We start from the raw sequence: 23,933 nt of genomic DNA on the forward strand, positions 1-23,933 counted from the left end.
CTTGAGATATGCAAATTGAAGATACGGGATGCGGGTTCCTGGGTGAGATTATCCCGCAATGTGCTGCATTCATTCTCTGACAGGTAACTCCCGTAAAGGGCAAGGGAAAGACGACCCGGATCCTAGTACTATTGAAAGAGCACACGCATGATCCATCAGAGAGGTCAAAGTACGGAGCAAACTGACGAGATCTCAGGACACGTACCGTAACCGGTGTATATGTACACTCGTTACACGGCCAGATGTTCAAGTTCGCGATGACTGGATGCATCAGCTTCATATGATGTCGTGACTCCAAGTGTAAGTACTAAGGACCTTGCGCTGAGTATCAAAATTTATGCACCCACCACATTCAGGGATCTGGACACCCATTCTCCTGAGTGGACTGAACCCGTCCGGCTGTGTATCTAAGAACAAGAGCGAGCTGAAAAAAACTTTCAGCTAAACACGCATACTTAGCACGAGTCTGAAAAAGCGGCATTTGCTTACATATTCATGTGGTTCTATTTGTCCACTGTCGGCGAAGCTGGTGTCGCGGGCTACGGGTTTTCCCGCGATACGGCGGGGCAAATTTTACCCCGGATGCAATACAAATGGAGTTAGTCTCTGGCCATGGAAGATGTGCGTGAATGATATGTGATAGCTCGATGATGAGGCAAAATTAGCCGTAAGTATGCAGTAACAAGATGATAGAAGCTGAAATTACCAGCGACAGCAAGAATGAGTGTGACAGTCAACGGAAAGAAGAAGGGAACAAAGGCTGGGTAGGTATGAACAGGGAGGGGGATACAACAGGGTGTAAGGACTCTGAGCAGGTACATAGGCTGAACAAAAAGATAGTGTTCAATCAAACGATGAGACCCCTAGCATGAAGAGAACCATCGTAAAATGGCCCAAATGAACCGTCATATCGAACACAAATGCTTTGCTTGTTGTAAAGCTTGACCAGTTCGTCCAGACTGAGGGGATGAGTCACTACATATGCATCCGGGTTAAAATCCTTGTCTCACCTGCTACTACATCTGAAGAAGCACTGCCCACTGCCCTCAACAACCCACCAACACTTAAACATTCAACTCTGCTCCGAGTGATCAAAAAGCTGGAACCATACAAAGCCCCTGGACCCGATGGAATTCCCAACATCATTCTTCAGAAAAGTGCAACTAACATTGTACCACTCCTCCTCTGCATTTACAGGTCCATTCTGAAGCATGGCACCTTTTCCAACACACCATGTAAGATACTTATAATCTTACCTTCAATTATAGGCACCACGGATTATAACCCTTGGCAGGGCTTATACAGAAAATCCGTATAAGCTTTTGGTGGGGGCTTTGACGCAATAGGCTTATAAGCCTATCAGCCGCCACGTGGTGATGCTGGTTGAACTTAGCAGTTTCGGTTAGGGCTGGTTAGGGCGGTTAGGGCTGTTGGTTAGGGTTGTTAGCGGTTAGGGATGTAGCGGTTAGGTTAGCAGTTAGGGCTAGGGGTTTGGGGTAGAGGTTTGGGGTAGAGGTTTGGGATTCAAAGGTATATAAGGGGGTCTGGGGGCTCGCCCCCAGTATTAGTTCCATGAATATGTACTCTACATATACATAGGTTAAAATATATTTTAAAGTGGCATGATGGTGTAGTGGTGAAAGCTGTCAACTGTCTAATGGCTTTGGCTCATGTTGATGGGTCAATCCTGGCTTTTACCATTTAATATTTTGTTTGTAAGCAAAGCTGATTATCAGTTGTCAGTCAATTCTCTCTGAGAGAAGACAGGGATGTCACGGTTCCGTAACCGGCATCCCCGCCAAAAGGTGACGCGTGATGGCCGCCTCTGTCTGGCTGTCTTGCCGTTGTCATTGTTTGGCTCAACCAAACACGTTCCCTTTTCCATGCTTGTGTCCCGTCGTCGTTCGCCGTGGTCGGAAACGACGGCAAACCAGCGAATGCATTGGTTTTTTTTGTTCCCTTTCCTATGCCCCATTTTCCCGTCTGGATCTGAGCCATCAATCTTCAAGATTACTGTATACCTCAAGCGAATATGAAACATACGACTCTGCCAGCGACGTTGGCGTTGTTTCGCTCGTCAACGACCCAGCCCAACCTTCAACTCACGCTCTCGACAGCAGCTGCTTCAGTCCAAGGTTTCCTGCAGCCTTGATTCTTCTAGCAGCTCTCCTAGGATTTTTACTACTACTTTACTGTCAAGTTTTTTGTTTGCAATTGTCGGCTCAGGTCATGCAAAGTGGTGGATCGTTGGGTGGAGATGCTGCAGACAAGGAGAGGGAGTACGAGTTTCCGGGTGACAGCGAGAACACAACCGAGAAACACAAGATGTACGTCCATCCGTCCTTACCTTCCCTCACTTCTAACACTGACACCTATAACGTAACGACAGATTTTCACCGAAAATGAAAAAGGACGCATTGAAAGCTCTCTGTCGGAGGTACGGGTTGGGTGTGAGCGGAACTGTCCCCACTCTGCAAGAGAAGTTGAAGGGATTCAGTGGGGATCGTGACCAGTGGACTCTGTAATGAAAAGTATAACATTGTAGACATCTCGCAACACTAACTCTCTTTCTTTTTTCTCTATTCAGGCTCAAGGCTGGAGCACGTCGTACCCACAAAGGCCTGCAACAAACCGTTGGCGGCAAGAAGAAGATACTTAAAGGCGCACAGCTACGGCGTGAAGAGTGGTTGGGACATATCGATGTTCCACAGTCGTGTGGTACCTCGACAGGGAGTCACATCCGCAAAGGCCAGACTGTCGCTTGGGTAGGTAGCTCTCTGGCACTCTGGCAGTACAGATCTGAAACGACATTGTCGTCACCAGGCTAAGGAGTTTCAAAAACGGCACCCGACACGCCCTCACTCTCCGAAGTTGATAATGGAAGACACTACAAAGCCTAACGTGCATCCAGTGAGCGTATTTATATACGACTCAATTTGTGAACTAATACCATTTAATACCTCAAGATGTTTGGGGGGCAATATGTTGTCGACACCCTCGATGAAATACTGAATCGGCTTCCAACTCAGGCTTCCTCGACGACAACAACAACAACAACTGCCACCTCAACAGACACGTTCGAAGAAGCTACAGGACTGGTTGCAGCACAGTCTTGTAGTCTCCCTACCTCAGATTCCTATACTGGCCTCCGACCCCAGCAAGGGTATGTCCCCTCGACTGTTCCATTCCAGTCGTTCAGTACGGGGCCGGCACCAACTCCAAATCTGTATCCACCTTCTCGAGGACAGCCTCCACAGCCGCCACTGTCTTCCAGTACCTGCAGTCCGCAAGCGTTGGAAGTCGTTGAACCAGAACAAGGTGCGTCACTTCGGAATTCAAACCACAGCTTCTGACCCCAACACATTGACAGACCATGCTTTTGCCAACGAAGTCCGGACTTTGAACCTTTTGAAGGGGCCGGCATTGCAGTTCACGTTATCTGAAGTAGTGGCACAGGACCCCAATAGCAAGGCGATCTCGTTCGCGCACAATATCGACAAGCTGGGTTGTACATGGTCCGATACTTACGAGCACTTTGATGGGAAGCTTTGCGACATCAAGATACATGGTCGTGGAATTCCGATCAAGTATTGGGGAAAGATATTCAAGATACACACCCCCTTGTGAAAGCAGATGAACGATTGGCAGGTTCGGTTTTGTTTGGGTCTCATGAACCGTTCTGTTACATCACTAATAAAATCTTATCAGTGGGTTGCAGAACGCTATATCGAATCGACACCTGACGACTTTTGGGACGAGTTTTCTGTTGATGTGGATTCCGATGCCAAGGTTCGAATGAGTTGGAAACAAATAACGGAGACTCTACGCCAGCGCCGTAAAGAGGCGGATTTAGCCAATGGAGTTGGATTTCGACAGAGGCGAAGGAAGAGTGAGCAGGGGCATGTTACGAGCAGTGTTTAGTACGATAGTTGGTTGCCGACGTGTTTTCTTGGTTCTATAACTTCTGTTTCTATCGATTATCAAATAGTACAGTCCATATTTTTTTGACATACAGTAGTAATAATACATCATCTTGTTTAATACATTAGTTTTTAATACATTGTTTAATCCTCACGATTGATGTCGATGATGCTTGGTGCACCTCCAATAAGGTAAAATTTTCGGGAAATTGGAGGCGACGGTTGGTCAATAAGACGCCCGTATCGACTGGGATTTGTTGCTGCAAGGAGGAGGACCACTGGAATATGGAGATGAATGGCGTTGTCGCTGCCGTTTACTGTTTTGCTGCTGGGCCGTCCGAGTGCAAGAAGGACATCCTGAATGAAGTACGATGTGGAAAAGGTGGTGGGCACTGTTTCTCGGGGGTCGAAATTTCGTGGATCAAGTACACGGATTGGTAGCACTGGCTTAGGATTTAGGAGTGTTGTTTGGTTGGCAATTTTCTGAGTGGGTCTGGCGGCCAAAAGGCTACCATCCCGATAGTCATAGTATACCTCCTTCTAAAACACGTTCAGGCACTCAGTTTACTACGACCACAAGTTGACTCACTGAACAGAGTATCTGAATCACGGTACCAGGATAGACTTTCTGTTCGTCGAAGTTCTTTAGTATCTCATTGTCGGTCCAATTCAGAGTAGAACGGCAGCATTTTGCCAGTGCTTGAATATCTTGAATAAGAGGAACCCAGTGAGAAACGGCTGATGGACCAAGCGGAGAACAGGTCCAGGACGTAGTTCTGGAGTGAGGGAACTTCGGAAGTGTTTGGCTGATTGTGCTGATGTCATAGATATCGAGAACGAGCTCATTGAGCCGGTTAGTCTCTTTCCTGATGTTCAGACTTGATGAGAAAATGACCAGACTGAGTTAATAGGTAGTTTAAACTTACAAGCTGACTTGGGCGACACATAATGGATCCAAGCCGATTAAATCACCGTCACCGTCTATAGTTATGATCATGTCAATGACACCCCTCTTGTTCATCTCCACGCAGCTCACCTAGCATCAATCCCTAGACTGAGACATTGAGAGCTATGGTACTGTTTGATAAAGCCCCGTTCCAACGCAATTTCGACAAGGCATCGAGTCTTTCCATGAGGGCGAAGGAGCTTGAAGTTGGCAACCTCTTTAATCAGATCTCACGTTGTAGGTTTCGGTTGAACATACCAGCCACAATTCATTTGCACTCATATCACAAAGGGGGGGGAAAGTCAGGGGGAAAGTCAAAGCTGGGGGACCGATCATGTTCTCATAAACGCACACTAACTGGAGACTTTCCACCAGATAGATAGATATTGAGCTGTGAACAGTAAAGACAGTAAAGATAACGGTGGAATCGAGAAGCCATAGCGGACGTTCGCATGGGGTTCTTTGAAGAAGTGCACCACGCCGTGACACGATTAGCCATCAAGTGGGTTTGCAGACTCTACTTGAGGCACATGCTGAACGTGAGATGTAGGGATATTTTGGTGATGGTTTTGGAAGTAGACAGTGGTAAGGGTGGGCGACATCGCCGCGAAAGAATTGGGTTTTGATAATAGAGTACATACATATAACAAGGATCTCGTTGATGAATGAGGAGAGGTACAAGATGTGTGTCAGGTAAGTAGGTTATAATTATAGAAGCATTGTCACCAAATGATATGTGTAGAGGGATAAGGAAGTGGGTGAGGATGTCCAGGAAATGGGAAAACTAAGTCGCGTCGACGAAGGTGAAAGTGAAGGTAACATTGCCGTGAAGGGTATAAGACGTGATCATCGAAACACTTTGTTCAGCGTGGTAGAACCAAACGCCAGCTGAACGGTCTGTTATCTGGCTACACAAATCCTCAACCACTTCACCCCGCTGCTGTAACTCTCTACTAGAAACCATGGATGGAAAAGAAATTGGCATGGTTCACAGTGGTCAACCTCGAACCCGAGAACAGAGGATGAAGGTTTGCATCTGATACTCATTTAGAGGACACGCTCATGTGAAAAAAAGGGGGCACTCACGCCAACAACAAAGCCTGTTTTATGTTTTTGACAGAGTCTAACTGTGTACAACGACTTGAGAGCGTGCAGTTCAACGACGAACTCGAGACTATATTCCGGAAAGCGACTGACATGATACGAGGTGACCAGATGAACTGTAACCAAGAAAATAAGCCACAAATAGACAAAGAGACGTGAGCCTTGGCGGATATTCAAAGACGTCGATTGTCGGAGCTTTGATCTGAACAGTCGGGGTGTCAATGATGCTGATTGAGAAACAGTTAAAGTGGAACATACCATTCTGAAGCCTCCCTGAGCTACAGCCTTCATTTCCAGCAGCCTGGGCTTAACATCGTCGTACCCGAACAAAGGTGGGTCGAATTTTTGAACAACGCAGATATGCTTCCCTTGACTGACTGTTTCTTCTTCTCCTTTTTGCCGATTTGTGCTACCACCACTAGCATGGTAGTATAACCACTTGGTCTGATTGAGGGGTCCAGTTGACGCGACTCACGATGTAGCCTATCTGCTTCGTCTTCCATCGCACATACATCTCCTTCTGTACTGTAAACACAGAGTCCCGATTCAACTAAAGACGCCTCAAAGGGGAGAGAGACAAGACTCACACTTCTGTTTATTATTTGACATGCATCTAGTTCAAAAAGACCAGTGAGAACAGTAACCACACAGTCGTTAGTATCCAAAACATACATCTGTCAAGGGTTTCGAAAGACTTTGCTGTTCGCGTTGTATACCAGTACGCAGCAGTCCATTCCTGGTAGAATGCAACGCCAAGAGAGCCCGCATTGTTCCAAAGCTGTTGATGGGGTCAGGACTTCAGATGTTCTCCTCACTAACAAGGGGCGAACAAGGGGCTTGCTCACGCACCTGCCTAGTAACAAGTCAGTCATCGACCATCGCTTCTTCCGTCCAACTGGTTGGATCTGTTCCTTTTCCTGCTTTTTTCCAGTACTTCCACTTCTTTTTTCTGTAGTGAGCCGGCTCACTTTCTATGTTTTTTGGGTCAAGTCTTCAACGGCTTCAGTCGCTTGGTGACCATGGGCTATTAGCGAAGTAAGTGTCCAGGGCGCGTTGATACCCGGCCTTGGGATCTCTTGGGGATAGCGTTGAAGGCAGCAGAAGAGTGGTTGAGAGGGCAAGAGGGCGAGAGGGCGAGGTCGAAGTGAGGTCGTAAAAGCAAGAAATACATGCTCCCGAGAATCGAGTGCATGTTAGTGAATGCAAAGAATGTGCCTTGATCGACAGTGTTAAGTGCTACGCGTTCCCGGGCATCGAGTATGCGTCTGCACCACTGAAAATCAAGGCAGATGAACGAGGCAAGAAACATTCGCGATTACCATTTTTGGATCTCTACTGGCAACAATGATTATCTAAGACAGCGCTTCTGGTCCAATTTCCAGCCTTCGAACCAAGTTTGCTGTGGACTGTAGATATGTACATACATTTGAACTTCAATACATATTGATTTATGTAAATAGAAATGACCTTTAACGACCCCAGCACAAACAAGAACGGCCACACGTTGGACAACGTACACCTGACTTGTCAAAATCGAAAAAATCTTCACGCGGATACATCGGATCGTCATTCCAGGAAACAAGATACTTAACAATTGTTGCATTTGTGAGCTCAGTACTCCACCCTCCCCACTGACAAATCTTGATATACGGCCATCTAAGATCCGCCGAAAGCCATTGGCATCCTCCACGACGGAAAGAATGGGTTCCGTATGGTGCTGGATCTATGCCAATGTCGAGCAGATTGTGGCGAAAGCCCTCGAGGAACTGTTGAGATGTCTGAAATATCATCAGCACATGTACAGATTGAACTAATACATCCATCACTTACCATAGCTTCGTCCACAGGACCAGTCCGGTCACCTTCCTTGATCTTACGGAAAATGAAGCCGACATCCTCACCCAATACATCTACCCATTCAGCATATGCTCGTACTGGGCACAGGTGTCTGAACTCGTAAGGAAGCTCACGCAAAACAAATGGTTTAATTTCTAGAAAAATGTAGTTAATGGCGAGGTATAGACAAGAAATGAAAGATTCTTACCCCTGAGCAGTTTTCCGATATGGTAATGTTACATACATGAAAGTCTTGCCGTTTTCGTGTTGAACTACCTCAACCTGATTGAATGTGATGTTGAGGACCTCGTCAACTCGCAATAGACATAGGAAGGCGATGGTGTATGCTAAGTGGAGTAGGCGACGGAAACGAGGACCGAGGAAAACTTTCTCTGATCTTTTCTGGGTAGGTAGTGGTTGTGGCGATCGGGTAAATTGAGGGGGAGGAGGGTTCCATAGCTCTTTCTGAACATTGTGATTGTACATTTTTTGAATTATATCCTAGTCGTGACAATAGTCAGTGAAGAAAACCAACCTTCTTCAAATGAACACTCACAGCAGTGATCGCACGGGCACTTGTTGCTTCTTCTCCTGCTTTCACCTACGTCGTGGTATATATTGTGAATCAACATTGAATGCAAATGAAAGCAGTGAGCACATACTTTTCGCCGATGTAAACTGATCATGTACAGCGATACCTGTTGAGAAACTGAAGGGTTTCCACGCATTTTACCTGTAACCTCACTTTGCTGCCACGTTACATTACCAAGACTATGTAAGTGACCGAAACCAAAGGTTGCTGCTGCACGCATTTTCTGTGCATGGCTGTATGACTTCCGGACTTCGGACTTGGGGCGGACAGTCCCGTCAAGTTTGACCGTGTCGCATCTAGACATCTCTGTTGAGTGAGTTGCCCTGCAGACCTACTGAGACAAAGTTACTTACGAATCCATTATCCATGCAGCGATCATGGAAGGGGCGTCTTCATGAGGGTCAGCTCGGAAGAAGGTCTCATCTTTTGGGATGAGATCGTGTTCTTGAATCCACTTTTCCAGCTGTTTGATGAGGCTGAGCATATGTAGTAGTCAGTAACCAGAACAAGAAGACAACCAGTAAAAGTACCTGAGGTAGCCCGCAAGTGTACCGTCGCTAACACCCTTTGAAAACTCTTTGATCACACCAAGGTCGGGTTTGTCTGTACTTTTGGCATTGACCATGACAACATCTCCATCCCCATCGTCGTCCTCAATTGGCACAACACTGGAGCTGGAAACTCCACCAACGATATCTTGGCGAGGGGGATTGACGACAGAAGCCTGGTCTGAGCCGTGACCTCCATCTCTAGCCTCTTCGAGTGCCTCCCGCTCCCCATCAAGATCATCTGTGACAGTGTTGAGAAAGGCCTCATCGGCGGGGTCGTATTCCAACACAACTTTTTGAAGCCCTGCAAAAACTGTCGTAACGGTGTTGAGTGACGTCACGTGGATTGAGCTGATAGAGGTTGTTGTAGGGTTGGCAGCATCTCCGTCAGTTTTCGAGTGGTTAGCCATTGCTGGGGACTTTCGTGATTAGAGATGTGCAAGTCCCACTTTCGACTGAGACATTTACCAGCTGACAGTTTTATATCTTGCGTAAACAAGAACACGGCGACCTCACGGAGGCGACCTAACGGAGGAGGCGACCTAACGGACCTAATGCACAACCTGTTGAATGAAAATGAAACCAACTATTGGCCTCGTACCTCATTCAAATTCATCCACTCCATTACTCTGAGCCGACCTTTCCTAATATGATCCAGCGCATTGGAAGTAGCGTAACAACCAGCCCTCGTGCTTCTTCAGTAAAAGCAAGCCAAAGCGAATCCTGTCTGGTCCTCTTGTTGTGTCGTGCTTCAGTAGAATTATATTTGAAAGGGGAAGCAAGCCAAAGCAAAACGTCGCATGCGCATGTCTGGTTTGGTCAAAGTACGTGAGGGAAAGAACTAGACCTGTGGACTGTGTAAGCGAGAGTGATCAGAACATATTGAACATATCCACCGTCGCGTACCCAATGTTGAAATTCCCCGGTAACGTTGCGATATTTTGTTGTCTTTCTGTCTTTCGGACGAGCCTGAACCTTCTGTGCAGAGGTCTGAAGAGCCAGACAGACAATCGCAGCAGGAAAAAGACACATCATACACATTCATATCGCTTATGGGCGGCATGGGCGGTGCATCATGGGCGCAAGTGACCAGCTTAACGTCATATTCATATTTCATATTTCCCACCTCACTGATTCCTTTATATCTATCTCAACGTCAACGACGATTCCCTTATCTCAACATCAACCCTTGTTTCTTACAGCTGCTCCTATAATGAGGTGAGCTTTTTTCACTTATTTCCATGATTTTTTGGCGTGGCGCAACGTGCCCTCGTGCCCTTCCTTCCTTCCCCCTTTTTCAACTTGCCAAACGTTCAAGGAGGAGGAGGTTTCCCTCTTCGGTGCTGTTATTTTTTTGCCTCCGTTGGCCAGCTGGCCCCCTTGTCAGCTGGCGGTCTCGATCGCCATCGCCCCCCGTGGCCCCGACCCCGACCGGGCAGGAGGATGACGCAGGTGGCCCAGCTGAGAGGCGGCACTATTGTTTGGCGATGGGTGACCGTTAGTCACAGTGACGGAACGTGTCTTTTTCCTCGGTCAGAGCTATAATTCAGCCGATTGTCAGCCATTTAATAATTGTCAGCCATTGTCAGCTGGAGAAAAGATTATAAGCCATTTGGTAATTCAGTCAGCCTGTATTGGGTTATAATCCGGGTTTCTGTATATTACACAGCTTGGTTATAAGCAGCTTACATGGTCTCCTCCCTTTTCACCACAGTAGTCATCCAAAAACCAGGGCGGGACACCTATAGAATCACATCTTCATACCGTCCAATCACATTACTATGCACCATGGCCAAGGTCCTTTCAGCTATCGTTACTGAAGACATTGTTCACCTCACTGAGAAACACGGACTCTTACCCACCAACCAATTTGGAGGGAGGCCCAACCAAGCGACCACTGACCTTCTCCATCTTCTAGTTGACGGAATCCACCATGCATGGAGGAACAACCGGGTAGTATCCATCCTCTCCCTCGATATCGACAATGCTTTCCCCAATGTGGTCACCGAATGGCTCATACACAACATGTGCAAAAGGAGAATCCCAACAGTATACCTGAACTTCATCAAAGCCCTACTGGAGAATCGGGAAACCGTGCTATGTTTCGGCGACTTCACCTCCCCCTGATTCCCGGTGGACAACGGTATCGGCCAAGGCTGCCCATTTTCAATGATTGGCTACCTATTCTATAACGCTGACTTCTTTGACCTCCCAATAGCAGGCAACAAAGACTCCATCTCTCTGGGCTTTGTTGATGACAAGACAGTAGTAGCAATTGGCTCAAATCTGGTCGAAACCACCAACTCACTAAAGATGTTCATGGAAGCGACACCTGGAGGTTTCTCATGGGCAACTGACCACAACTCAACCTTCTCCATCCCCAAACCTGGTATTCTATACTGCTCACGAAGGAAAATAAAAGACCCCAACAACCCCAGAAAGCTAATCCCAGAACCCCAACCAACTCTCACATTATTGGGTAACAACGTAAAAACGGAAAAGTCACTCAAGCTTGTCGGCATATATCTCAACAAGGAACTACGATGGCACCAACAGCAATCATATGCAATAGGAAAAGCGACCACTCTAGTCCTAGCATATCAACGGCTTGCGTGTTTGGCCAAGGGCCTCCCCATGTTTGCCCTACGATGTCTATACTTGACTGTGGTTATCCCAAAGATGACATATGGGCTGAGCATCTGGTACACTCCACCCTATATAGTTGAAGGTCAGAAAAGATGGAGCGGCTCAGTCACCGCCATGACTCAGTTCAAAAGAATCCAATGTATTGCCCTGCTAAGTGTCACCAGCTCTCTTTGTTCTGCACCCACTGACATGATGGAAGTTCAAGCGAAAATTATACCAATGGACCTTTACCTCCAAAAGTGATGCTATAATGAGCTCACCCATATATACTCCCTTCCTCTGTCACACCCCCTTCACATCACCGCAAGGAAATGCTACAACTCCTGGCGCATTCTATGCCTCCCCTCACCCCTACACCTACTACCTGCTATCCTCAGCCCTATTCCCCCAGAAGAAACTGAAACTATCGGCATCCCAAGGCACTCGCCTCACTACCAACTGCGATTCACTTGCTCTATCAGCAAAAACAAAGAAGAAGCAGCAGCCAAGCACAATCTCGCCAAAGAAGAAACCATGGTGTATACAGATGGCTCCAGCCATGATGGCCTAGTAGGGGCAGCCGCTGTGTTCTATCAAAAAGGGAGAGGAGTGATCTGATCCCTACGCTACCAACTTGGCAACGACTCTCGCTTCTCCACCTACAATGCTGAAGTGGTGGGGGTGATCTTAGGACTCCACCTGTTGTGACATGCCCACCTCAGCACACAATGCGTGTCAATCAATCTAGACGGAAAATCAGTTATCCAAGCTCTCCTGAAACGTACAGTCTTCACAGACCAACACCTCATTGAAACCATACACAAGATGTCATCACGCTCTCAGTTTTCCCAACTCATCTTCAGATGGATACCGGGGCACAGGGGCATCGAAGGGAATGAAGCAGCTGACGAGAGAGCCAAAAGTGCGGCTGAAGGCAACTGCAGCAGCAGAGACCACCTTCTGAAGATCCTACAATCCCAACTACCATGCAGCCTTGCTATGTCTCACAGAGCGTTCAACGAGAGGATCAAGAAGAAATGGGAAGATCGGTTCAGAGAGTCACCCCAATACCGAAGGATGTTCCCCCCATGATCTCCTGCCAAATTTAACCTTGCTCACACAGTTCTAGTCGGTCTACCCCGTCAATGGTGCAGCCTAGTTGTGCAACTCCAATCTGGCCACATCGGCCTGAACGCCCACCTGAACCGGATTCAAAGATCGCCCTCCCCATACTGCGATAACTGCACCACAATAGGAAACTCGACACCCGAAACTGTTGACCACTACCTCTTCGAATGCCCCGCATACCAGAAAGAACGTCACATGCTGAAGCAACAGATAGGCCGGGGAGCGAACTCCATAACTGAACTTCTACTCGGAAAGAAAGACAACCTGAAGGAACTGATCAGATACATTGGCCGCATGGGCTGACTTAAAACAATATTCAGTGAGCTATACTTGAATGAATAAATGGCTGATGACTACACAACAGGTAGACCCACTACAGAATGACAACCCCACCCAAAGCAACCAAGTTGAAATGAAAATGAAATCCACATGATCCTCCCCTATATCCCAACCCTTCAGCCATGACGATCGTCTACCACAGTAGACGGATGTACGCACAAGTCTCCCAATACGCGACCTCGAGCACTCTTCGTTCAGATGCCAACAGCTGTCAAAAACAGGGCTAGGACACCTTGGACCAGCGGGGGATTCCTATCCGTTGCTGGGGCTTTCAGTGCGGCACTTAGATACGTAGATACCCAGCATGTTCCACATACCACAGTAGCTGATGTGCATCTTGGGCGTGTTCGTCCCCCACACAATAAAATGATTCAAAAAAAAAAAAAAAAAAAAAAAAAACCTCGTCTGCGAGTGCACTGGCCTTGGCCTTATTGTAGTACGAATAAATATGGGGAGCGCTATGAGCGTTTGTACTATCATTGAGTTCATTGGACTGCAGGGCGTAAGGAGCGCAACCAATAGTGTTGTTGTTAAACAGGTTGTTCTGGAAATCAAACATTCCACTCTCCCCATCAGAAACTATGTCGCCGTCATGATAGTTCAAGTAATTGTTGTAAATGTCAACTTCATCAGATGCAACGGAGTCAGTATCCGTATCTCCGACACCGGCAATGGCCGATTCTTCGAAGAATGCAAATGGGGCTTGCTGAGATGCTGCTGCGAAGTCATACATTCCGCTAGCGGTTGAATTCAGGTCAAGACTTGTGGTGGGGGTTAACAGAGCTGGAACGGATCAATAAGTTAAAGTCGAGATCTGGGGTCAGTAGGACGTGCATACCATCAAGCTGGATGCTATAGTGAAATTTCTGGTCAACAAGAAGGCCGTCGAAATCTTGCCTAAAGGTAAAGTCAGATTCAGGAACAGTTAATGCTACTTGAGAAACATTGAAATATTCATCAACTTCACAGGGAACGTTGGAACCATATCGGGGAGCCACACTACCAGCTCCGACGGTGTCTGGAAATGGGAAAATAGGGTCTCGAGGTATGATGTTGTTGTCTGATTTGATTACCTGCCAGTGACCTTCGAATGCCAAGCGTAGTTTCCTCTCGGATGTCACTTCAGGAACAGCAGGTAATGAAGAACAAAAGGACTTTGAGCCAGAGACTTCAGGTTCACGAAGAGGAGGAGTGATAAATGTGGACTGAGGGGATGGGTACGATGCCACACTTCCAGGATAGTGTAACGTACCATACACTTTTGGGACCCCCATGTATTTTTTCTAGACACTCTGGACACCTTGGGCATGCTGCATGGGCATCCTGGGCATCCTGGGCATCCTGGAGATCTTACTCCACACATTCAGTCTCAAGGCTACTCATCTGACTAGATTAATTACCCATTTAGAAGGTTCCACTCTGACTCATATCTTGTAGAATCCTATGGAACATTCCAGACTAGCTAGCTAAATAGTATATAAACCCCATGTACTATCCTGCTTGGTTTCCCAACCTCGCTATTCTCCCTGACTATCAGTATTTCTCATATTCTTCAATCTATTTCTTTTCTCTGAATCTAACTGCCCATCTGTGAATCAACCTATCAACTAAGTCTATACCAGACTTACTTGCCAGAATCCCCTCTGAGTCCCCTGTGTTCACCACAACTAACCACCTTTCTCAGTGCTAAGTTGACTAGTGCCAAGCAGTTCCCTGCTGGTAGACAACGTTTCAGGTATTTGTAGTACTTCCTTATTACGAGATATATGATACGTTACAGATAGCTTGAGGTGTGGCTACCGCTAGCAATGTTGGAAGTAGAAGTAGAGGACATAGACACGAACAGACAATCATAATCTGCTGATCTAGAGAGTGAGAAGTCCGAGGGATTTAAGTTGACGAAGAAATCAATCGGGGCTGGATAGTTCATGCCAGAAGTCCCGACCTGTGGAACGGGTGTCACGGTGCCGGAGTTGGGGTTGGAAGGTGGGACTGAGATCGGTGAGGGATAAGAGTAGTAGCTAGGTGGCTCGTTTGACGTTTCCTCGATGATAGTGTCAAGTTGTTTCTGCTTTCCCTTTCCCCTGAGTTGCTTCCCCTTGCCTGTTGATGACTTCTGAGGGGCAAATTTATAATGGGGATATAAGTGTTGATGTTCCTCATGTTCCTGATCCACCTTTTGGCTCCAATACATGTCCATTCCCTTCCTCTTCACAAAATCCCACATGCTCGAGGTCAGCGTGGAAATATCCTGCTGGGATAAGCCCAGTCCCTTGAAGGCTTTTCCTATCTCCTGCCGGAGAATCATGAACTTGTTCCGTGGTCTAGGGACACGCTGGGTAGGTTCTTGGAAGGGGACCATTGTTGAAGAACTGGGAATAAGAGCTCCATTCCCTGACTCCATTTCCATGGATGTGACAATCGGAGGGTGGCTGAGATCATGGTTTGTGAAACACTGTGGCAGTGGAATGCAGTAAATTCATGCATTTTGTTTAAACCGGAGACGTTGCGATGTCTCTCTCAACTCAAACTCAAAAATTTAAATTTATTTTGAGTGACCTCTTAAATGCCCACTTGTGAACAATATTATTAGTAGCTCTGAGCCCTGTAGAATATAGTAATCTCAATCATGCTCTCAAAAGTTCAATTTAATCTCAATGTCTCAAAAATTGAATTCAATCTCAATCTTAAAAGTTTAACTTAAAATCTCAATTTTTCAAAAATCAAGTTGATCTCAAATTGAGAACCAGTGAGTTGTTCATAGTTCAATTAAATGAAAGTATATAGATAAGTGTATACTAGATTGAATAGTTTATTATTCAGAGTGCATGTTTAGGCTACTAGTGTTGCTTGTATTTAACCTAGACCGAGATGCAGGGTAGTGTTAACTGTTTTGATTGTGTTACACCCACACGCATGCCATATCACGTACTTAGAAAAAATCGCTTAGCACTTTGTGGGAGAATTTTTTCTAAGTACGTGATATGGCATGCATGTGGGTGTAACACAATCAAAACAGTTAACACTACCCTGCATCTCGGTCTAGGTTAAATACAAGCAACACTAGTAGCCTAAACATGCACTCTGAATAATAAACTATTCAATCTAGTATACACTTATCTATATACTTTCATTTAATTGAACTATGAACAACTCACTGGTTCTCAATTTGAGATCAACTTGATTTTTGAAAAATTGAGATTTTAAGTTAAACTTTTAAGATTGAGATTGAATTCAATTTTTGAGACATTGAGATTAAATTGAACTTTTGAGAGCATGATTGAGATTACTATATTCTACAGGGCTCAGAGCTACTAATAATATTGTTCACAAGTGGGCATTTAAGAGGTCACTCAAAATAAATTTAAATTTTTGAGTTTGAGTTGAGAGAGACATCGCAACGTCTCCGGTTTAAACAAAATGCATGAAACGTCACTGGAATGAGGGAGAAATAGCAACGCGTCAATCAAAATAAGAACGTGGCATAGTAAATTGAGAAGCTACACCTGTATGATAAATCCAAGAGAGCCAGAGGCGGATGTGAAGCCCGAAGAGTCGAAGAAGGGACGAAGTTGGGTGCCGTCCCGGCAGATTATTTGAAATAAACGACGTCACGTGCTCGGCCAGCTACACTTGTGTGGCCGGATTTCGTGCCGCGCGAAGCAAAAGAGCATTTTCCCGGCAATTTCCGTCAATACGTTGCGGACATGCCACTCGTCTAATTCAGAACGAGGAATCAGGTCAATTGAGAACTCTGAAGATGAGAAAGGTTGACGGTTAGGTCAACAGTAAAGGCTACATTTGATTTCATATACTACTAAATACATAGGTACTACGAATCACATCCATATATCTTTAGCTAAGTAAATCAAAATACGTATGAAACAGGGGAGATAATGGCAGCTTTAAGAAACGGGAGATGAAAGTGACAAGTCGTCGTGTTAAGATGAGATACAAAATACTGGTGGGGGAGGCGTGAATGTTGTTAAATTTAAATTTCGTGTTTCGACAGGAGAACAAATTGTTATAGATCGTGAGTCATTCGTGAACATAGGTGATAGCCGGAAATTGTGACTTGTGTTTATGGTAGGCGTCAATTATCGTGAGTATCTGTGATGATTTCAAGCAAATCGAGCATTAATTCATCGTCTGTGGCTGTATTTTGCAGAGCAGCAAAACACTCCGAGCGAGATGGGACGCAAGACCGGAGAAGATGGTTTCAAGTCTGAATCCATATCCAGAGAGCGGCTGGGGGATCCGTCCCACCGCGCTGGCTTCTTGAAGATATCTGTGAATATAAATCCAGATCAGCACCACATAGAGGAAATGAAATCGGGCGAAGGCCGTGGAACGCACCATCTTCATCCCGGAAGTGGGGGAGCATCATATCGTATTCACTCGACAACGAGCAATGGCTGAAGCCTCTGACATATGGCGCTCCAGAAGATGGACCAGGTGCATGGAAAGTGGGTTCAAGGCTACTATCTCTCGTGGACGGACGTGAGAAAGTGATGGGTTCCTCGCGTTGGTATCGATATCCACCTGTGGGGAGGGAAACATCAACGCTTTCGCAGAACTTCCGATCATTTAGAAATGGTGGAGAGGGTGGCCGGGGAACAGAAGTCGGGGCATAAGTGGATTCCCCCGTGGGATGAGGATCGGTAGTGAACGTGGGTGGACGGGGTGATTCGGGGGCGAGGCTCAAGTGAGCAGATTGGATGGGATAAAGAAAACGACCAGTTCCATCAGCCTCAAGCTGTAATTCACGAGAAGGTGGCTCCAGATGAACGAAACGGGGCGAATCATCGAGTGATGCCTAAGAATTATCATGGATATGATCGTTTGTAGACTTGAGTGCACGATTACTCACGGCAACCGGTTTTTTACTCTTTTCGGGTGTGAGGGAGTTAACAGTACGGTCCAATTGAGTCCTGTGCGCGAAGGGCAGGAGTTGGTCCTGGGTAACATGTCATGTTAAGAAACTTTCGAGATATTAGGACGTGATTGAGGGTAAAACTTACCGGTAGCTCATTCACTTCCGTGTTTTCAGCCTTGTGTCCCAAAGGATCTTCCGACTCCGCTTCCAATGCATTGTAGACGAAACGGCCCGACTGGCTTTCATAGGATTCACCCTTATTGTGAAAGATTCGCGTAAATAGATTTTACTTCACTGTAAGCTATGGGAGCCGACTCACCTGAACTAGCTCATTTAGCGGAGCAGCATCCGATAGTGGGTGTAGAGGAAGTATTCTCTCCTCCTCTTCCTCCGACTTGTGTTTCCTCGTGGCCACTTTTGCTTTATCCTTTTTCGCGGGGCAAAATTTGTAGTCCGGATACTTCTCTTTGTGACGGCGCCTTTCCTCGTCGGCGGCGAGTTCGTACGGACGTTTCTCTTCAGCGGAAAGTTCAGCCCACACCTTCTGGGCACCCTTTGAATCGCTGGTTGTTTTTGCTCTGGCATTTTGGAAATCGTCATAGGAAGTCTTGCTTGCGAATTCTCGGCGAAAGATGATCCATTTGTTGAGTGGTCTGGGGATGTAACCGGGTTCTCCTTTCCTGGGCGGCCTGGCACGTCGGAATTTCTCGTCATACGGAGGGAGCTGAGTGGGCTTCTGATGAGTTGTGCGATCGGGGGCCATTATGTTGAATTGACGCTCTAAGAGAAGAAAAAAGATAAATATCACGAATGAACGTTAATGACAGAAAAAAATGGCAGAGAAAAGACAGAGAGTAGTGGCGACAGAGAGAGAGAAGCTTCTGAACTCAACTATGTTCCCTGGACCATTGTTTCGTTTTTATATGCCCTAGGTCTACACAAGTCACTGTCACTACTCGACGATTGGCCACTGAACAATGGATGATTTCCCAGTGCTTGGATCTGGTGTTCTGAACGTTTTCGACATAAAGGAGGACGCGTCACAATGGTGGAAAGAGTGGACTATTGTTCCCCGTTGTAGAGCATTGGGCTGTCCATTCGTCCAAAGGCAAAGGCATATGATACACGTTGTCCGGTCCTATAGGAACCGCGACCGGGTAAGGGAAGGTGAATTATTCAGAGGTTTGCGACATAAACTTTTAAGTCAAGAATGTGTTGGGATGGTACAAACAGTGACAAAGGGCAGTAAGGCTAAGTTACGGAGAAAAGTCGGAGAAAGCGCTCAAAGTAGTGTCACAGCTCGTCACGAGCTCACATCACCTGACATCGCACCCTCCTCCCTCCTCCCGTCTTGGAGACCTTTTCCTTACAAGTTCAATTCCTTACAGGGCATGAGCGGGTCAAACTGCTTAACTTTGGGATGTTATCATGCGGTCTATTCTCGCACTGTATGCTGTCTGGCCGGACATGGCAGAGCGCTACTAGTGGTAAGCCTTTCTGGCTTTATTACTCCCCTCTTGTCCATGTTTTCTTTTTCTTACTGGAAAGTTGGAAGTTTTATCGCCCCACGGAAGTAGAAAACTAAGGTCCTCGACGCAGAAGGCGAGAAGAACGCGGGGCTTGCCAGCGGAAAGAAGAGGCTACGGCGGACGTCTCGGTTTCGGCGCGAACGCGACGACCCACTCGTTCTCTCCGGGCTGTTGACGTACGGTGGTGTAGTAGACTCGAAGATGAATAGGGAGAGCCGAAGAGATTTTTTTAACTATGAAAGGTGTTTTCTACCTCCAGTCAGCTCAGAAGTGTCGTCTCAACCAGTGGCAGACGTCGTTTTACTTTAACCTCACAAGTTGGAAAGAGATAAGAACAAACTACCATCGTCGCGAGGTAGATGCTCGCACCTTCCTCTTGTCCTCATTCAATATCGTCTCAATCCTTTTCAGTCTTATTTTCAAGCCTGCAGGAAATAAGCACGATATACATTCTCTCGACTGTTTACCATTCTAGGTCGGGGCCTTCGAGACACCACGAGGATGTTATTCGAGTGCTGGATTTTTGCCATGATAGTCATCCTCCATCTTCGCGGATTGGGGCTCGATCTCTATGGATCCTCTTGCCTTGTTAGTTTCTGCGTTGGTCTGGGACCACAACACAGTATGTCATCGTTTTTATGTTTCAAATTTTTGAGCTAATGAACGAGTCAGGAGTGAACGATTACTCGCCAGCGATGAACGGGCCACATTGGCTATTGGGAATCCCGTTCTACATTCGCCGTTACCTCCTCGTGCATGTCGCTACTATGGAATGAACCCAGAGTCGAATGAAACGGAGGTCAACGACTTGGAGGAGATTTCGAAACTGCCTCTACATCTTGTTTTCCGGTCGTTGTCTCTTTCGCTTCGCCGCTTCAAGCTCTGACGGGTCAACTTGGAAGGTGGATAATCCATCCAGATTTTCACATGTTCTGAACCTCAGGCGGCTCTCATTCCATTGCTCTTCCACCTATCTCCCGCTTCTTACGTTATGACGTATGGACCCTCGAAAGGCTTGACCTCGTTGTTTTGCTTGTTGGGGGGACGATTACCTCTATAATCTTCGATGCACCAGGCAGGAGATAACTCTTAGCTCTCTCTCTTCCTTGTTATGAGACTAGGGGTGAGCTTCGCGCCTATGCCAAGGTGTGAGCTGGTCGAGTTCAGCTCGTAGGCAATGGTGGCGCGAGTATCGCTCGGGTGTTTTGGGAGACCTGTTTGCCTCACTCTGTCTCCACACATCTTATTTTTCGAGGATGCGGACTATTGACTTTAGTATCGATCGCACAATCATTTCGATCGTCTGCTAAACGCCAATCAGTGGCAATGTGGTGGTTTCCGGTGGAACGTCTTTTAGGTTGTGATGAATTGGATTAGGAGCTGGAGAGGCAAGAGAGCTTGTCGGCTGTTGAGCTGTGTGTGCTCACCCTCGAGGATGGCGGGCATCGCATGCTTCAGTTTTTCTTGTTACACCGACACCTCAGCCATGGAATTCTCTGTACACCTGCCCTCCAAAATGGTTTCAATCAATCGTTATCGCTGACTTGTGGTTCAGCCCTTGTTTTCGCCGGCCTTGAGAAGAATAGAAGAGACATCAGTGGCATCGCATTCTATGCTCCAGCTTCGCGTCGTTACCTCACTCCCCTCTCTCCCCCACCGTTCGAACAGTTTAACTACACGGTGGTTGACCACATCGACCACAACATGTCTCCTACTCACCGTCCAGGAATGGAGATAATCTGTCTTCGGAAAATGCAGCTCAAATGAGGGCTGCGCTCATGTAGCTGCAGCAGTTGGGTTATCAGTAGAAGAGGAGATCAGTGTCCTTCAAGGTTGTTTCCGATGGCGTCCGTCAATGGCTACTTGACCTTCATCCCCTCGCGAGTAAACACAGTCGGTTAATCCAACGACCGGCCGGTATAAAACAACAACGTTGTCCACTCGTTGTGTGTCGTTTTCCTCCCGAGCTTTCTTCGGTCAGTTTCTTCCCACAACCAGCAATGATGTTCAACTGTGACAATGACAATGCTCCCAGTCCCAGGCTATCCTTCTGGAACAGGAAGAAACGCCCGTACCGTGTTTTAATCGAAGAATCGCACTCTCGGCCCCAACAGAGTTGTTAGTCTCGCCTGTGGTTCAAGAGTAGTCTTTCGACATCAGGTTCTTGAGGAGAGAAATGGGAGTTACATAGGACCAGTTGTCAGCAGGCATGGGTCGCTGCGGCAACGTGATTGGGTGTTGTTCCCGGCGTGCGGAGGGCATGGTACGATGCGGGCGGACCATGGGTCGACTTGAAGGCCGTGGAAGGTATTCATGCGGACATCTCTTTCTCATTCGAGCCACCTTCAATAAAGTACCAGATTGTAACCCTTCCCTCATATTTTCGATGGCAGTAGCCTCAAAAGGGTTACCCTAGTATTAAATTGGGCACCCGTTGTCCTTATTAAAATTACTTGCACCGGTTAACGTATGGATTTCCCCTCTTTCTTCTCCTAAATCCAGAATAATAACAATAATATTTTGTTTTTTCTATACGATAGATAGGTAGATATGTGCACAGTGAGGTTGCAGTAAGGTATAACTCGCCTTTGTCCAGACACCAATTACGGTCATGATTCGCGCGAAGGTCTGAGAAGATCATGACACGAATCATGAATGCATGATCAAAGGCGAAACGTTCTATCAGAGAAGCATAAACATGCGCCGGCGTACTTACGGACTCTGTACCCTACGTCGGGAATCCTAGTATGGGCTCCTAATAATATAGAGCGTTTCGGTCCAATCCAATCTGAATTTACATAAATAAGTTACATGTACACTGAGATGTACTCTATTTTTTTTGTATCCCAAAGACTTAAACCGTAAAAACCCTGCACACCAGAGACGGAACATGTCCCAATCCCCCTTGCCTCACTTCTTCAGACAGAGAGGTTGTGAATCTCTCGTAATCCCGTCTTCTCCTTATCACGTTGAGAATCAGTATCAGAAGATGTCGACATTCCTGTCCTGGTCTGTCCATCGGTATTATGTGCATGATTCGCATGAAGCATTATGAACTCTCGTTGTACCCGAGGTATGGCTAGAAAAAAAAGGATTATATATTAATGAAGGAGAATGAGGGAGTAAACAAGACACGACCACTTGCCTCTTGCGTAATCGGCGAGGAATAGTTCATGAATGATGAACGCGACCATCGTTGATAGGATATTAGTTAGGGCTGTAATCGCAGCCCAATTTCCACCAGCAGCTGTTCAAATTTTCCTTCAGAGGCAGAAATAAGGGTTAAAATGTATCTCTCTCGTACCTTTCGGTCCCCAAATGGTGAGGGCGGCAAGTCGCCCCCCAATATCACGAGCGGAGTTCGCCGCAACTAGTAATAGCAGGAGGGCAAGAATAGGTAATCAAGTAAAAAGGGAACGGAAGGAACTTACGCCCGGGAACGGAGTAGCCCCAGATTGCAACGGCGCTAAAAGTCAACCCGTTTAGTCCCGTTATCTCGTGAACCAACAAAAAAAGTCTTACTATGCCAAAGCGACTACGACTGTGGCGAACGATGGTGTGGTAAAGGGATTCGTAGGGTCAAGGCATCCAAAGATGACGAGGGCGAGCATGATATCCTGACGATTGAAAGTTGTGTTCTTAGTGCTATGATGGAGGGGTAAAATTTTAGACGCACCGTAATAAATTCATTCAGGAACGCCTTTACTAGATTAGTTCCCGGGAGTACATACAGTCCAAAGGCACCTGCGGGACCATTGGGCGTAAACATAATAGTGTCCAATACACCAGCCTTTTCCAATCCCTCTTCTGCCAAGTGTATCAAGTCCGAATATTGTGCGTAGATGAGAAGGCAGGCGATGTATGCGCCTATGATCTGTGCAAGGATGTACCTGTAAAATGAAAATGACGACTGAGAACAACAAACGTCGACGAGAGGGTACAAGACAACGAACCTTAATCCCTTCAGAGGTGGGAAACCCTTGAAGCTCATGAACGCGATCGTTACGCATGGGTTAAAGTGACCGCCAGATGTACCACCACAGATGACGATTGCGAGGATGATTCCAGAGGCATAGGCGGCGCCGATCTGAAATACCGCTGAAAGACCAGGTTACACTCTGAACAATGCAACGAGGATTAGGGAACAAGGAACTCACAACTGAGGCCGTCCAATTTCAAGATATTGCCAAGGACGAACACAACCTGCGAGCCTACTCCGGCATATACGTAGAAGAATACGCCTAGCTGCACGAAAAGCATGAGCTCGATTAGCGAAATCGGTTACGGATGCAACTCACGAATTCAGCAAAACATTCCACTAGCCAGTGAAGAGACCGGTGACGGTTCCTCTCCCATACTGTAAAGATTTTGAGTGGTTGTTGGACGTCTTTGAGGTGAACAACGTCTGAATGAAGAAGGTTCGACATGAACGATCGAGTGCGAGCTTGTAAGTACCATGAAAGCGTTGGTTGCATTTATATCCCTCTTTT

The 23,933-nt window shown here is 46.7% G+C and overlaps 8 protein-coding genes across 8 annotated transcripts; 2 read left to right on the forward strand and 6 right to left on the reverse strand.

Moving 5' to 3' along the window:
- Positions 1-2,229: 2,229 nt before the first annotated feature.
- E1B28_013128 (uncharacterized protein) lies at positions 2,230-3,627 on the forward strand (the record flags this gene model as incomplete). Its single annotated transcript, XM_043158275.1, has 6 exons — positions 2,230-2,327; positions 2,390-2,521; positions 2,588-2,765; positions 2,824-2,910; positions 2,967-3,318; positions 3,371-3,627. The coding sequence occupies 6 exons, from the start codon at positions 2,230-2,232 to the stop codon at positions 3,625-3,627; spliced, it is 1,104 nt and encodes a 367-aa protein (XP_043003619.1).
- Positions 3,628-4,064: 437 nt separating this feature from the next.
- Positions 4,065-4,963, reverse strand: E1B28_013129 (uncharacterized protein; the record flags this gene model as incomplete). The annotated part of the gene is made up of 4 exons (XM_043158276.1): positions 4,065-4,460; positions 4,510-4,786; positions 4,847-4,901; positions 4,957-4,963. The coding sequence occupies 4 exons, from the start codon at positions 4,961-4,963 to the stop codon at positions 4,065-4,067; spliced, it is 735 nt and encodes a 244-aa protein (XP_043003620.1).
- Positions 4,964-7,439: 2,476 nt separating this feature from the next.
- Positions 7,440-9,356, reverse strand: E1B28_013130 (uncharacterized protein; the record flags this gene model as incomplete). The annotated part of the gene is made up of 7 exons (XM_043158277.1): positions 7,440-7,748; positions 7,801-7,918; positions 8,015-8,307; positions 8,363-8,407; positions 8,469-8,694; positions 8,752-8,874; positions 8,929-9,356. The coding sequence occupies 7 exons, from the start codon at positions 9,354-9,356 to the stop codon at positions 7,440-7,442; spliced, it is 1,542 nt and encodes a 513-aa protein (XP_043003621.1).
- A 3,965-nt stretch (positions 9,357-13,321) lies between these two features.
- E1B28_013131 (uncharacterized protein) lies at positions 13,322-14,312 on the reverse strand (the record flags this gene model as incomplete). The annotated part of the gene is made up of 3 exons (XM_043158278.1): positions 13,322-13,363; positions 13,439-13,821; positions 13,877-14,312. The coding sequence occupies 3 exons, from the start codon at positions 14,310-14,312 to the stop codon at positions 13,322-13,324; spliced, it is 861 nt and encodes a 286-aa protein (XP_043003622.1).
- Positions 14,313-14,812: 500 nt separating this feature from the next.
- On the reverse strand, positions 14,813-15,448 carry E1B28_013132 (uncharacterized protein; the record flags this gene model as incomplete). Its single annotated transcript, XM_043158279.1, has 1 exon — positions 14,813-15,448. One exon carries the CDS (start codon positions 15,446-15,448, stop codon positions 14,813-14,815), a length of 636 nt encoding a protein of 211 aa, XP_043003623.1.
- A 1,419-nt stretch (positions 15,449-16,867) lies between these two features.
- On the reverse strand, positions 16,868-19,143 carry E1B28_013133 (uncharacterized protein). Its single transcript, XM_043158280.1, has 6 exons — positions 18,807-19,143; positions 18,234-18,694; positions 18,060-18,170; positions 17,909-17,995; positions 17,395-17,854; positions 16,868-17,326 (listed from the first exon to the last, which is right to left on the reverse strand). The coding sequence occupies exons 2-6, from the start codon at positions 18,675-18,677 to the stop codon at positions 17,181-17,183; spliced, it is 1,248 nt and encodes a 415-aa protein (XP_043003624.1). The 5' UTR covers positions 18,678-18,694; positions 18,807-19,143; the 3' UTR covers positions 16,868-17,180.
- A 1,749-nt stretch (positions 19,144-20,892) lies between these two features.
- E1B28_013134 (uncharacterized protein) lies at positions 20,893-21,210 on the forward strand (the record flags this gene model as incomplete). The annotated part of the gene is made up of 1 exon (XM_043158281.1): positions 20,893-21,210. The coding sequence occupies one exon, from the start codon at positions 20,893-20,895 to the stop codon at positions 21,208-21,210; it is 318 nt and encodes a 105-aa protein (XP_043003625.1).
- A 1,151-nt stretch (positions 21,211-22,361) lies between these two features.
- E1B28_013135 (uncharacterized protein) lies at positions 22,362-23,870 on the reverse strand (the record flags this gene model as incomplete). The annotated part of the gene is made up of 9 exons (XM_043158282.1): positions 22,362-22,522; positions 22,577-22,690; positions 22,748-22,813; positions 22,875-22,909; positions 22,966-23,060; positions 23,120-23,333; positions 23,397-23,541; positions 23,601-23,688; positions 23,742-23,870. 9 exons carry the CDS (start codon positions 23,868-23,870, stop codon positions 22,362-22,364), a joined length of 1,047 nt encoding a protein of 348 aa, XP_043003626.1.
- Between the last annotated feature and the right edge of the window lie 63 nt (positions 23,871-23,933).

Source organism: Marasmius oreades, chromosome 9, assembly GCF_018924745.1.
Source record: "Marasmius oreades isolate 03SP1 chromosome 9, whole genome shotgun sequence".
In the NCBI taxonomy this organism is placed as follows: domain Eukaryota; kingdom Fungi; phylum Basidiomycota; class Agaricomycetes; order Agaricales; family Marasmiaceae; genus Marasmius; species Marasmius oreades.

Excerpts from the sequence above, each read along its gene's own strand:
- E1B28_013133 (XM_043158280.1), bottom strand. The coding sequence starts at position 18,677 with ATGGCCCCCGATCGCACAACTCATCAGAAGCCCACTCAGCTCCCTCCG. Across the intron at positions 17,996-18,059 it reads CGGAAGTGAATGAGCTACCG|GACCAACTCCTGCCCTTCGC; the intron begins GTAAGTTTTACC and ends CATGTTACCCAG. Across the intron at positions 17,855-17,908 it reads AGAGTAAAAAACCGGTTGCC|GCATCACTCGATGATTCGCC; the intron begins GTGAGTAATCGT and ends GATAATTCTTAG.